Source organism: Hemiscyllium ocellatum, chromosome 19 (genome assembly GCF_020745735.1).
Source record: "Hemiscyllium ocellatum isolate sHemOce1 chromosome 19, sHemOce1.pat.X.cur, whole genome shotgun sequence".
In the NCBI taxonomy this organism is placed as follows: domain Eukaryota; kingdom Metazoa; phylum Chordata; class Chondrichthyes; order Orectolobiformes; family Hemiscylliidae; genus Hemiscyllium; species Hemiscyllium ocellatum.
Genome location: NC_083419.1, coordinates 18,968,756 through 18,981,877, shown reverse-complemented (window position 1 = coordinate 18,981,877; position 13,122 = coordinate 18,968,756). Strand labels below are relative to the sequence as shown.

At 44.5% G+C, this 13,122-nt stretch overlaps 1 protein-coding gene across 1 annotated transcript in view; it reads left to right on the top strand.

Moving 5' to 3' along the window:
* utp20 (UTP20 small subunit processome component) overlaps positions 1–13,122 on the top strand; it is a 113,472-nt gene that overhangs the window by 82,539 nt on the left and 17,811 nt on the right. Inside the window, exons 48-50 of the mRNA XM_060839730.1 lie at positions 2,046–2,162; positions 4,028–4,198; positions 11,521–11,652. Coding sequence (XP_060695713.1) covers positions 2,046–2,162; positions 4,028–4,198; positions 11,521–11,652 — 420 coding nt within the window. The remainder of the gene's footprint in view (positions 1–2,045; positions 2,163–4,027; positions 4,199–11,520; positions 11,653–13,122) is intronic.

Sequence of the window (13,122 nt, the reverse complement as noted above, 5' to 3'; positions counted from 1 at the left end):
GTGTCTGGATGGATATATGAAAGGAAGGGTTTAGAGTGATCTGGGCCAAATGCTGTTAAATGGGACTAGATTAAATTAGGATATCTGGTCAGCATGGATGAGTTGGATTGAATTGTCGTCTTCTGTGCTCTACATCCCTAGGACTCTATGTACATCCTAGGCTTTAGAAAATTCAGGGGTGATTAAACTGAGTCGCTTATGATGATTGCACATTTGCCAGAGTAGCTGATTTGAAGAAGTCCAGGTTGCTTGTATCCATTTATGATCTGCCGTTCTTGGCTGCCTGCTGTTGGCAGGAAGTTAGCTGGGGAAATTGTAGCATTCAGGTTATTATGATTACTCCATGCAGTACTTCCTTGGAATAAGGGTGGGCCTGGTTGTGAGATTTTCGATAGTCACCTAGAACAATTCTGTGGACACTGATCAGTTTCAGATAGTTGGAGTCAATTGGATAAAAGTAATGGAATAGACTCCATGTTGGAACAATGGTGCTGTTAGCTGTACTGATGACAAGGCGATTGAAAGGCACTGGCTATGTTTAGTTAGGGTTCAGGAAAACGTCCCAGGATCCATTTTTTTGACAGCTCCGTGTAGGTAGGATTGATGAGTCTTGGGGAAGCAGAATTGAGTGATCAGCTTCAAAGAGTCAAGCTTCTATCCTAAAAAGGGTGCTGCTGTAGGTAGGCGCTGAAGAATTAGGACTCAGTACAGCTCTAGGAGTCATTAGTTGCTGCTAAGTGTTATGGCTGGGCCTTGAAAAGTCCGGGGAGCTGAGCATGATTGGAACTTTGAGAACCCCATGGGGATTACAGTCTTATTGGCAACGACCTGTCTGCAGACAATCTGGAATTGTGCCTAAAAGTGCAGTTTGAAGAATCCAATCCTGGTTGTCCCAGGAAAGGAGCTTGATGTACCAGAGCATGAACAAGTACTGAAGCAGTCCACAACGGAGTGGCTTTCAATGAAGTTCTGAATTTAGATAAACTTTTGCTGGTGAAGAATTGAAATTTCTTTTGAAATTTTAGTGTGATTTGGAGACCTACAGACTAGATGGTTTTCTGAAAAAAATCTGTGGAATCTATCTTGGCTATTTCATCTGCTCTGCGGGGTGTTTGACCACTGTTAGTCCATTACCCATACTTACCTCCTGTTACTTCTGGATGTTAGAGTATAAGTTGCATTGACATTGTAGATTGTTTTGTTTCTCTGCTAACTTTGTTTAGTAATGTTTATTGTTGCTCATTCAAAGCAGTGGAACCTTGTGGCTTTATTTTCTGAGTAGGTAGCTGAGGTCTTACACTTTTGCCTACTCTATATGAAAAAAATTATTAATCTCCAGCCAAATTGTAAATCAGAGAACGGTGGAGGTATGCAAATAAAAATTTGGAGTTTATATGGATTTTTGTTGGGCAAGAGTTTAAGGATTATGGAATCAAACCAAGTGAATGGAGTGGAAGTATAGATCAGCCCTGATTTATATATACTACAGGAGTTGATTGGCTCCCTCCTATTCCAGATGCTGAAAGGGTTATTGAATTATTCTTGGAGGATTGCTCTGGTGCTTGCTGTCAGTGGTACACAGTGCAGCATCAACAGCTGTAAGTTGGGTGCTGCTTGAGCAGACTCACGTTTGTTGGGTGGAATTGTAATTCTTGGGTGGTGTGCTGAAGTGTGAAAATGGAAATCAGTAAATTGGATTGTTTTACTGGTGCCAGGCCACAAACAACCTCGAAATCTTCCAACTTGTTGGGGGAAATGGATCCAATGGCTCCAGTGTTACCCATCTGGTGCACTCACTGTTCTTATCTCGTTGAAAGCCACTCTGTTGTGGACTGCTTCAATACTTGTTCATGTTCTGGTACATCATCTGGTCGCCATACATGACTCCAGTCTCACGCCCATTGTGGTTGTCAACATATACTGTGTTCTGTAGAAATCTTGTAGTCTGGGTGCTTTCATATGTGTTTGTGGTGTAAGGATGGGCTTACCGTTTCGTTTGTATGAAACAGCTGCACACAAGTTTATTTTTGTTAATCTTCTCCCAGTTGCTGCATATGAGCTTGAAGAGATCGAAGGTGAATTCTTCAGAAGATCACATTTTGGGAATGCTTGACCCATTTGTGCAGCTATTGATTGACTGCCTCCAGTCCATGCATGTAAAGGTGAGCACCGTCTACATCTTTACAGCTTTACCTTCTGATGTTTAACATTCAAATCGACAAGCTAAGTAGACTATTGTTATTGAAGATGGACTAGTAGTACTGTTCCAGCTAGCAACTTTGCTGTGAAAGTTTTTTTCCAAATTCTCATTATTTAGGTTTTCTTTATAACGGTTTAAATATTTTACCTGCAATATTAAAAAAAAATTTAAAATCCTTTCAGTGAGGCAAAGCTTTCCTGCATAAAATCTCACAAATTCTGTGTGGCATGGTGATTTTTTTCAATTTTAAGGCAGAACGATATCAAAAGTCAAGAGTCTAAGATAGTCACCAATAAATCCAGTTAGGCATTCATGAGGAACTTCTTCAGTTTTTGGAGAGTGGTGACAATTGGGAGCTCTCTCTCCCAGGGAGTGGTTGAGGTACATAACATACGTTTGAGGGAAAACAAAGTTGACACAAGAGAGAGTAAGGTATTGAAGATTTAGAAAGAGGATTTTGAAGAAGAGCTAAACATGAGCATCTGTAAAAATCAGAATTTTTTAAATGGTGAAAATATACTCAATTCATCCCACCCCCCCCCCCCGAAACCTCCAACCTCCACCGCAGCTGCTTCGAGACAAACCGGACGCCACATCCAGATTTCTGGTGAAGGCACCAAGTGCAGTGTAGATACACCTGGTCAATGCTAGACGGGCCTAACCACTCCAGGATAGATTTCCTGTTTGTGTCTGGTGTGTTCTCGGTCAGATTCACCAATGTCAAACTGGTGTTTTCTCTGACCGCTGCCTCCTGCTGGCTGACTGTCACCTACAGGATGACCAGCGGGCCGGCAAGAGTACGTGGAAGCTGAATATGAAACTTGACCCCAGAAAATATTCAGGCACTCAAAAAGGAGTGACATGAAACCCCTCTTTGAGTCTGTTGCAGACTAGTGGGAAAGTCAAGGGGAAAGGAGATGTGGATAGAATACTCCAGACAGTACAGGAGAGGGTTGATCATGTAGGGTGGTTTCTTGAGCAGACTGTCTGAGTTATTTGGCAGAATGCCTCATGGCCAGAACTTTCCAACAAGCACCAAGACGTTGCTTGGCTGGTGGTGAGAAGGACACCAGCTAGCAGAACCTTCATTGGCATCCAGTCTGTGTTGTCCACTGCAGACCTGTAAGAAGACGAAATCAGCTGGAGTGATCTGTTTCTGTACTGTTTTATTTCCTCTGTTTGATAAGTATTTTTCATTCAGCAGAACATTCATGTGTAGATTTTATAAGAACACAAATTTATGCTGACTGATCCTGATGGCAGTACTGAAGGACTGCTGCACTGTCAGAGGTGTTGCCTTTCAAATCCAGCATTCAGCACAATGTCCTCTCTCCCCTCCCGGGTGAATGCAAAGGGATCAAACAGCATTATCTCAAAGAAGAGCCAGATAAGTTCTTGCTGGTGCACCCCTCCTCCACCATCACCCTAAACCCAATTGTATGATCACACATTGCATTGCTGTTTATGGGAGTTATCTGTGTGTGAAGTGGTTCACATGTTTCCTCCTTTAACACATCAAACATGGTTCATTAGTTGTAAAGTTCAGTAATGAAAGGCACTCAAGTCTTTACACAGCAGAGTTTAACACTTTGTTTATAAGGAAGACACATTCATATCCTAAAAGTGCATCTCAGCTGGAAATCACTTGAAAAAAATAATTTGATATTTCCTTCCAGCATTGTAATAATGTGGACAGGATAGGCATGGTTTACTAAGGTTCCATCAGTGAAATTGACGTTATTGCTTGCACATTCAGTGCGCTGGGTGTGGTGTTGAGGTTTCTGCATGAACATTAATTGCTGAGGTGTCACTTCTTTTTGTCTACAGGTGATCACTTCTGCCTTGCAGTGCCTCACCTGGATATTGAAATTCCCATTGGTGTCCACGGAAACTCTGGCTGATCAGCTGACCCAGCAACTTTTTGTGTTACTGAAGGATTATGCTAGGGCTGGAGCAGGGAGGGGAGACAACTTCCACCTGGTGGTGAATTGTTTCAAGGTAACAGTTTAAATCATTAACATCACCTTCCGGTGGTTGTGCCAGTCATTTTAAGTTATTATCCTGCAGCCATTGGAATATCCTTCTCCCAAGAGAAAGTGAGGACTGCTGATCTAGAGATCAGAGTCGAAGAGTGTGGTGCTGGTAAAGCACAGCTGGTCAGGCAGCATCTGAGGGGCAGGGGAAACCCTTTATCAGCCCTTCATCTCCTCCTAGTTGATTTCATCAAACACCTCATTGATTGGATCATTCCTGTTGGATCTCCTGAGCTTCTCCGTTTGAAGGAGAACATGTGGATTGGGTTGGACAAAGTCAGAGGTCGCATGACACCAGGTTATGGTCCATCAGGTTTATTTGAAATCGCAAGCTTTCGAAGTGTTGTTCCTTCACCTGACAAAGGAGCAGTGCTCTGAAAGCTTGTGATTTCAAATAAACCTGTTGGACTATAACCTGGTGTTGTGTGACTTCTAACTAAGGAGAACAATCTCATTAAGGATGTCAGACAGGCTTTCAGGGAGCTAGGTTGGAAGCTCAGAGTTAGAACAAACAGAGTTGTAGTCTCTGGTTTGTTACCCGTGCCACGTGATAGAGAGTCGAGGAATAGGGAGAGAGAGCAGTTAAATGCGTGGCTACAGGGATGGTGCAGGAGGGAGGGATTCCGGTTTCTGGACAACTGGGGTCCTTTCTGGGGAAGGTGGGACCTCTATAAAAAGGATGGGCTACACCTGAACCTGAGGGGCACCAGTGTCCTTGGGGGGAGGTTTGCTAGTGCTCTTTGGGAGGGTTTAAACTAACTCCGCGGGGGCATGGGAACCAGGACTGTAGCTTTAGGGTACAGGACCTTGAGTGTAGGGAGGTTAGGAATAATGCAGCGATCTCTAAGGAGGGTGCCTGTAACCAGAAAGGTGGATTGAAGTGTGTATACTTCAATGCCAGAAGTATAAGGAATAAGGTAGGTGAACTTGCAGCGTGGGTTGGTACCTGGGACTTCGATGTTGTGGCCATTACAGAGGCGTGGGTAGAACAGGGACAAGAATGGCTGTTGCACGTTCCAGGGTTCAAATGTTTTAGTAGGATCAGACGTGGGGGTAAAAAAGGGGGAGGCGTGGCATTACTTGTCAAAGACAGTATCACAGCAGTGGAATGGACGATGGAAGAGGACTTGCCATCTGAGGTAGTTTGGGCTGAGGTTAGAAATAGGAAAGGTGAGGTCACCCTGTTAGGTGTTTTCTACAGGCCTCCTAATAGTCCTAGAGAAGTAGAGGATAATATTGCGAGGATGATTCAGGAAAAGAGTGAAGGTAGCAGGGTGGTTGTTATGGGGGACTTTAACTTCCCAGATATTGACTGGGAGAGCTATAGCTCGAGTTCATTAGATGGGTCGGTGTTTGTACAATGTGTGCAGGAGGGTTTCCTGACACAATATGTCGACAGGCCAACAAGAGGGGAGGCTATATTGGATTTGGTTCTAGGTAATGAACCAGGCCAGGTGTTAGACTTGGAGGTAGGTGAGCACTTCGGGGACAGTGACCACAACTCGGTGACTTTTACTTTAGTGATGGAGAGGGATAATCGTGCGCCGCAGGGCAAGAGCTATAGCTGGGGGCAGGGAAATTATGATGCATTGAGGCATGACTTAGGTTGTGTGGATTGGAAAAACAGGCTTCAAGAGAAGAACACTAATGAGATGTGGGGATTGTTCAAGGAGCAGCTACTGCGTGTCCTCGATAGGTATGTACAAGTCAGGCATGGTGTAAAGGGCCTTGTGAGGCAGCCGTGGTTTAGTAAGGAATTGGAGTCCCTTGTGAAAGGGAAGAAGGCGGCATATGTAAAGATGAGGCGTGAAGGTTCAGTAGGGGCGATTGAGAGTTATAAGGTAGCCAGGAAGGAGCTAAAGAGGGAGCTAAGAAAAACGAGAAGGGGACATGAAAAGTCTTTAGCTGGTAGGATTAGGGAAAACCCAAAGGCTTTCTATAGGTATGTCAAGAATAAAAGGATGACTAGGGTAGGTATCGGTCCAGTCAAGGATAGTAGTGGGAAGTTGTGTGTGGAGGCGGAGGAGATTGGAGAGACATTAAATCAGTACTTTTCATCAGTATTCACTCAGGAACAGGACACTGTTGCTGATGTGAATATGGAATCACAAATAATTAGAATGGATGCCCTGGAAATATGCAGGGAAGAGGTTTTGGGAATATTGGAAAGGATGAATATAGATAAGTCTCCTGGGCCTGATGGCATTTACCCCAGGATCCTATGGGAAGCTAGGGAGGAGATAGCAGAGCCATTGGCCTGGATTTTTATGTCGTCATTGTGAACGGGAATAGTACCAGATGACTGGAGGATAGCGAATGTGGTCCCATTGTTCAAGAAAGGGAGTAGGGATAGCCCTAGTAACTATAGGCCAGTGAGTCTGACTTCAGTGGTGGGCAAAGTCTTAGAGAGAATGGTAAGGGATAAGATTTATGAACATCTGGGTAGGAATAACGTGATCAGGGATAGCCAGCATGGTTTTGTGAAGGGCAGGTCGTGCCTCACAAACCTTATTGAGTTCTTTGAGAAGGTGACTATGGAAGTGGATGAGGGTAAAGCAGTAGATGTTGTGTATATGGATTTTAGTAAGGCGTTCGATAAGGTTCCCCATGGTAGGCTAATGCTAAAACTTCGGAGGTATGGCATTGAGGATACATTAGAGGTTTGGATTAGGAATTGGCTGGCTGGAAGGAGACAGAGGGTAGTAGTTGATGGATTATGTTCATCTTGGAGCGCAGTTACTAGCGGTGTACCACAAGGATCTGTTTTGGGACCATTGCTTTTTGTTATCTTTATAAATGATCTAGAGGAAGGACTTGAAAGCTGGGTAAGCAAGTTTGCGGATGACACGAAAGTCGGTGGAGTTGTGGATAGTGAGGAAGGAAGTGGTAGGTTACAGCGGGATATAGATAAGTTGCAGAGCTGGGCGGAAATGTGGCAAATGGAATTCAATGTAGCTAAGTGCGAAGTCGTTCACTTTGGTAGGAATAACAAGATGATGGATTACTGGGCTAATGGTAGGCTACTTGGTAGTGTGGATGAGCAGAGGGATCTTGGTGTCTATGTACACAGATCTCTGAAAGTTGCCACCCAGGTAAATAGTGCTGTGAGGAAGGCATATGGTGTACTGGGCTTTATTGGCAGAGGAATTGAGTTCCGGAGTCCTGAGGTCATGTTGCAGTTGTATAAGACTCTGGTGCGGCCTCATCTGGAGTATTGTGTGCAGTTTTGGTCGCCATACTATAGGAAGGATGTGGAAGCTTTAGAACGAGTGCAGAGGAGGTTTACCAGGATGTTGCCTGGAATGGTAGGAAAATCTTATGAGGAAAGGCTGAGGCACTTGGGGCTGTTCTCATTGGAGAAGAGAAGGTTTAGGGGAGATCTGATAGAAGTGTATAAGATGATTAGGGGTTTAGATAGGGTAGATACTAAGAACCTTTTACCGCTAATGGAGTCAGGTGTTACTAGGGGACATAGTTTTAAATTAAGGGGTGGTAGGTATAGGACAGATGTTAGGGGTAGATTCTTCACACAGCGGGTTGTGAGTTCATGGAATGCCCTGCCCGTATCAGTGGTGAACTCTCCTTCTTTATGTTCATTTAAGCGGGCATTGGATAGGCATTTGGAAGTTATTGGACTAGTATAGGTTAGGTAGGACTCGGTCGGCGCAACATCGAGGGCCGAAGGGCCTGTACTGCGCTGTATCCTTCTATGTTCTATGTTCTATGTTCTAATCCTTGCTTTTCCCATCTCCCCCATGTGACTGAATTATCTCGGTTAAAATACCTTTTTGCAAGTTGCTTCTGCACCTTTTTATGTAAAGTATGCTTGTCATACTTTCTAAAGTCTGGAATCCAGTCTTGGTGATACCTATGCATTATTTTATGAGGATTGAATGTAATTTTGTTTGTGCTGAAATTTATTTATTCACTCATTGTTCAACATTGATTGCCCATCCTTAGTGGCCCTCAAGACGGCAGTGGTGAGCTGCTTTCTTAAAATGGGCGAAAGTGAGGAACACAGATGCTGGAGATTAGAGTCTAGATTAGAGTGCTGCTGGAAAAGCACAGCAGGAGAGGCAGCATCCAAGGAGCAGGAAAATTGCCGTGAATTCTGATGAAGGGCTCCTGCCTGAAACGTCGATTTTCCTTGGATGCTACCTGACCTGCTGTGTATTTCCTGCACCACTCTAATCTTGACTGCTTTGTAAAAATGCTGAGTCCAAGTAGTGTAAGGTAGAACCATAATGCCACTAGCTTCAGGATTTTTATCCACTGACACTCACGGAGCAGCAATATATTTTCAGGTCAGGATGGTGAGTGGCTCGGAGGGACTCTTGCAGGTGGTGGTGTTCCTCTCTAGTCAGGTCACAGGCACGGAAGGTACTGTTGGAGGGACCTTGGTGCATTGCTGAGTTGCATATTGTAGAAGTTGCACATTGCTGCTGGTGTCTCGTGCTACTGGATGAGATACTCCATCAGCCAGCTGAGCAGGGTTGTTTCACTAGCTGCTGATGGTGATAATTGTCCACCTCTACCTGGTGACTTCAAGGATCACACCTCACCTTGATTGATCTCTTCATCAAAGTGAGTTTATAAAGTGTGATGATTGAACCCATTTCCATACCTCTGCAAAGCCAACCTAGGCCCCCACCTCCTAACTCCCCAGAGCCTGCCAGAGTCATAGTCCTAGAGATGTACAGCCCAAAAACAGATCCTTCAGTCTGACTTGTCCATGCCAACCAGATATCCTAACCTAATCTCGTCCCTTTTGCCAGCACTTGGCCCATATCCCTCTAAACACTTCCTATTCATATACCCATCCAGGTGGGTGTTTTAATTGTACTAGCCTCTACCACTTCCTTTGGCAGCTCATTTCAAACATGCACCCCCACTACATGAAAGAGTTGCCCCTCAGGTCCTTTTTAGAATTTTCCCCTCTGACCCTAAACCTATGCCCTCTAGTTCTGGACTCCCCCACCCCAGGAAGGAAAAGACTTGGTCTATTTAACCTATCCATGCCCCTCCTGATTTTATAAACCACTATAAGGTCACCCCTCAGCCTCTGTCACTCCAGGGAAAACAGCCCCAGCCTGTTCAGCCTCTCCCTATAGCTCAAATCCTCCAACCCTGGCAACATTCTTGAAAATCTTTTCTGAACCCTTTCAAGTTTCACAATATTCTTTCAACAGAGGGGAGACCAGAATTGTACGCAATATTCCAAAAGTGGCCTAACCAATGTCCTGTACAGCTGCAACATGACCTCCCAACTCCTGTACTCAATACTCTGACCAATAAAGGAAAGCATTCCAAGCACCGCCTTCACTATCCTATATACCTGAGCCTCCACTGTCAAGGAACTATGAACCTGCACTCCAAGGTCTCTGTTCAGCAACATTCCCTTACCATTTAGTGTATAAGTCCTGCTCTGATTTGCGTTTCCAAAATGTAGCACTTCACATTTATCTAAATTAAACTTCATCTGCCACTCCTCAGCCCATTGGCCCATCTGATCAAGATCCCATTGTACTCTGAGGTAACTTTCTTCGCTGTCCGCTGCCCCTCCAATTTTGGTGTCATCTGCAAACTTACTAACTGTACCCCCTACGTTCACATCCAAATCATTTATATAAATGGCGAAAAACAATGGACCCAGCACCGATCTTTGTGGCACACTACTGGTCACAGGCCTCCAGTCCACTCTCTATAAGTCAGAAGTCAGAAGCCTGATGGAATAATCCCAATTTGTGTGCAGCTCCAACAACTTTCAAAAGCCTGTCAACACTATCAAAGACAAAGCAGCCTGCTTGATTGGTATCGCACCCTTCACCTTTACCAGTCACTTCCTCCATTGCTGGTGCATTCTGGCAGCAGTGTCTATCATTTCATAGCTGCATTGCTGAAATGAACCATTGCTCCTTCAGCAGCATCATCCAGACTCATGACCTCTACCACCAAGAGGAACAAGAGCAGCAGGTACATGGGAACACCACCTTCGGCAAGTTACCCTCTAAGCCACTCACCGTCCTGACTTGGAAATATGTCTTTGCTATTTCAGTGTCGCTGGGTCAAAATCTTGAACTCTATCCCAATAACCCTGTGACAAGCAGTGCATCCGGCTCATACTCTGTGACAGAGGAGGTTGAAGGGAGGTTTTCAATGTGATGGATTTTGTGGGACGTCTGGTAGAAACTTACTTCCACAATAGTTAGTGCGTTGGCAATAATAACTGACAGTTCTCAATCAGAAATTGAACTTGTTTTCAGAGATTGAAAGAATGCTGGAGATCACAGTGAGTCAGACAGCATCCGTGGAGAGAGAGCAAGCTAATGTTTCGAGTCTAGATCACTCTACATCCATCCAGGACAAAGTATCCCATCCACCAGCGACAGACACTAGCAGCAGTATCTACCATCTCCAATATGCACCTCAATAACTCACCAAGGCTTCTCCAACACTATCGCACATGCCTGTGACATCGGCTATCTGGAAGGACAAGAGCAGCAGATAGAAGGGAACACCACCACATACAAGTGCCACTCTAAGCCACTCACCATCCTGATCTGATGAAGAGTCATTTCGACTCCAAATGTTCGCTTGCTCTGTCCATGGATGTTGTCTGACTCACTGTGATCTCCAGCATTTGTTGTTTTCAGTACAGATTCCAGCATCTGCAGTAATTATGTTTTCAAAGATGATCTGAATGGTTAGTGCCTTACCACCAGGGGGCAATGCAACACAGACCGGAATGCCACTTAAAATAAGAAGTTATTAAATATTTCTCAAAGATATGGGAAACATGCAGTGAAGAGAGTTAATGTCCATGGTCCAGGTGAAGAGCTAATGTTGTGACAGACACCCAGTCGATTGAAAGGTCATCCCGATGCCAACTTGTGCCAATTTCTCTGCATGTGGCCTACAGCACACAGAGTGGGCATGTTGATGCCAGTGTGATTTGCAGAGGCCAAAGAAAGCTGCTCTGGACTCTGATAAGCTGCTTGCAGGCTCCAGTGAGTGAGTTCACATCAGCCTTTACTGCAATGTCCTGGTTCAGTAGGTTTCTCTGTGGCCCTAGCTCTGGCTCTGGTACAGTCTCTGTGCGTGTTGCTGATTGGATCCATCCATTTAAAGAATTGTTCTCTTAAAATAACAGTAAGTATTGAATCAAATGAAATGGGTAGTGAAATTGATGCTTTATAAGTCTTTAATATCAGTATCACTGATGATGGGAAGTAGTTTGCACCCTTTCCCAGTCTGTGTATTAATATTTTGTTTTCAATCATTCCACAGTCAATTACTATCCTCGTGAAGAACATGACAGGACACATGATAACTGGCAAACAGTTGCAGATTCTGTTGGGATATGCTGAGGAAGATATTTATGACTCATCACGTCAGGCAACAGCATTTGGTCTTCTGAAAGTGAGTAAAGGAGGCAACAGCTACCTGAGTTTTTATAGCACCTTGAAGCCAGATGGGGAGATGATAAAGAGTAGTAATGCTATTGGACCCGTAATCCAAGATGAGAATTCAAATCCCACTCCTCAGCTGGTAGAATTTAAATTCAATTAATTAATCAAATCTGGAAGCAATAACCAGTCTTCATAACAGTGATCACAAAGCTACCATTGGTTGTCACAAAAGTCAATGTGTTCAGAGAAGGAAATCTGCCATCCTTACCTGGTCTGGTCTACATGTGACTCCAGAACCGCAGCAGTTCAATTGACCCTTGACTGGCCTCTGAAATGGCTGAGCAAGACACTCAGTTCAAGGGCACTTAGAGATGGGCAGTGAATGCTGGGCATCCTATAAAAGAATGAATTAAATACCCCAACACACATCCCATGAGAATAATCAGGCAAAATATGATACTGAGCCACTTGAGATATTGGAAATGAAAGTTTGAAGGAACAGTTTCGGGAACAAAAGAGAGGAGGAAGTTCTAGAGCTCCGGGTCTGGGCAACTGAGGGCACATGTGCCGGTGAAGGAACCTGTGAAATTGGGCAAGTCAAGAGGACCATTGGCGGAGCACAGAGATCTTCAACTGGAGCTGAAGAAGATTTGGAGATTAGGGTAGGGCCGAGGCATTAGGATTTGAAAATAAGGAAAGGAATTTTTCAATCCAGGAATGTGTTGAAAGCAGTTCAGGGAAGATTTACCCTGGAATGTGAGCAAGGATTAGACAGGCGCAGTTTGAGTTGGATCTTTTGAAGCGTAAGAAGCAAGTGGATTGAAACATGTGATGTGAAGGATGAAAATGAGAGGAAATCTCTCTCTCTCTCTCTCTCTCTCTCTCTCTTTCTCTCTCTCTCTTACACACTCTCTCTCTCTCTCTCTCTCTCTCTCTTACTCTCTCTTCCTCCTTCTCTCTCTCTCTCTTACTCTCTCTTCCTCCCTCTCTCCCTCCCCTTCCCCCTCCCTCTCCCTCAGAGTTTAGAATATGGTCTCCCTAGGCACCACTTGTTGAATCAGACTCAATGCCTTCCCTTAAAGGTGACTTTGTGTGAGAAAGGAATGTTTAAAGTAAGACTACATCCAAATGGCATGTCTCTCAGCCTCGCGTTATCCCACGGAGCCTCAGGATATGGGACAGTACTGAAGGAGGCCATTTGGCCAATAATGCCTGTGCTGCCTACTTGAAAGAGTTTTCCATTTAGTCCTACACACCCTGCCCTTGTCTCTAATTTAGCCCCGTATCTTTTGCCTTTTGAGCGGAGATCTGATTGCCTTTTAGAAGTTGCTGATTCGGTTCCCACCTCCCTTTTCTTTTGTCAGAAGTTGGTATTTCACTACTGTGCAATGTTTTCAACTTAAATTGTGGACCCATCCATGTGAGGGCTGCTGGGTTAGCAGATCAATGCCTCTTTGCTGCATTTGCTATGGCAACATGA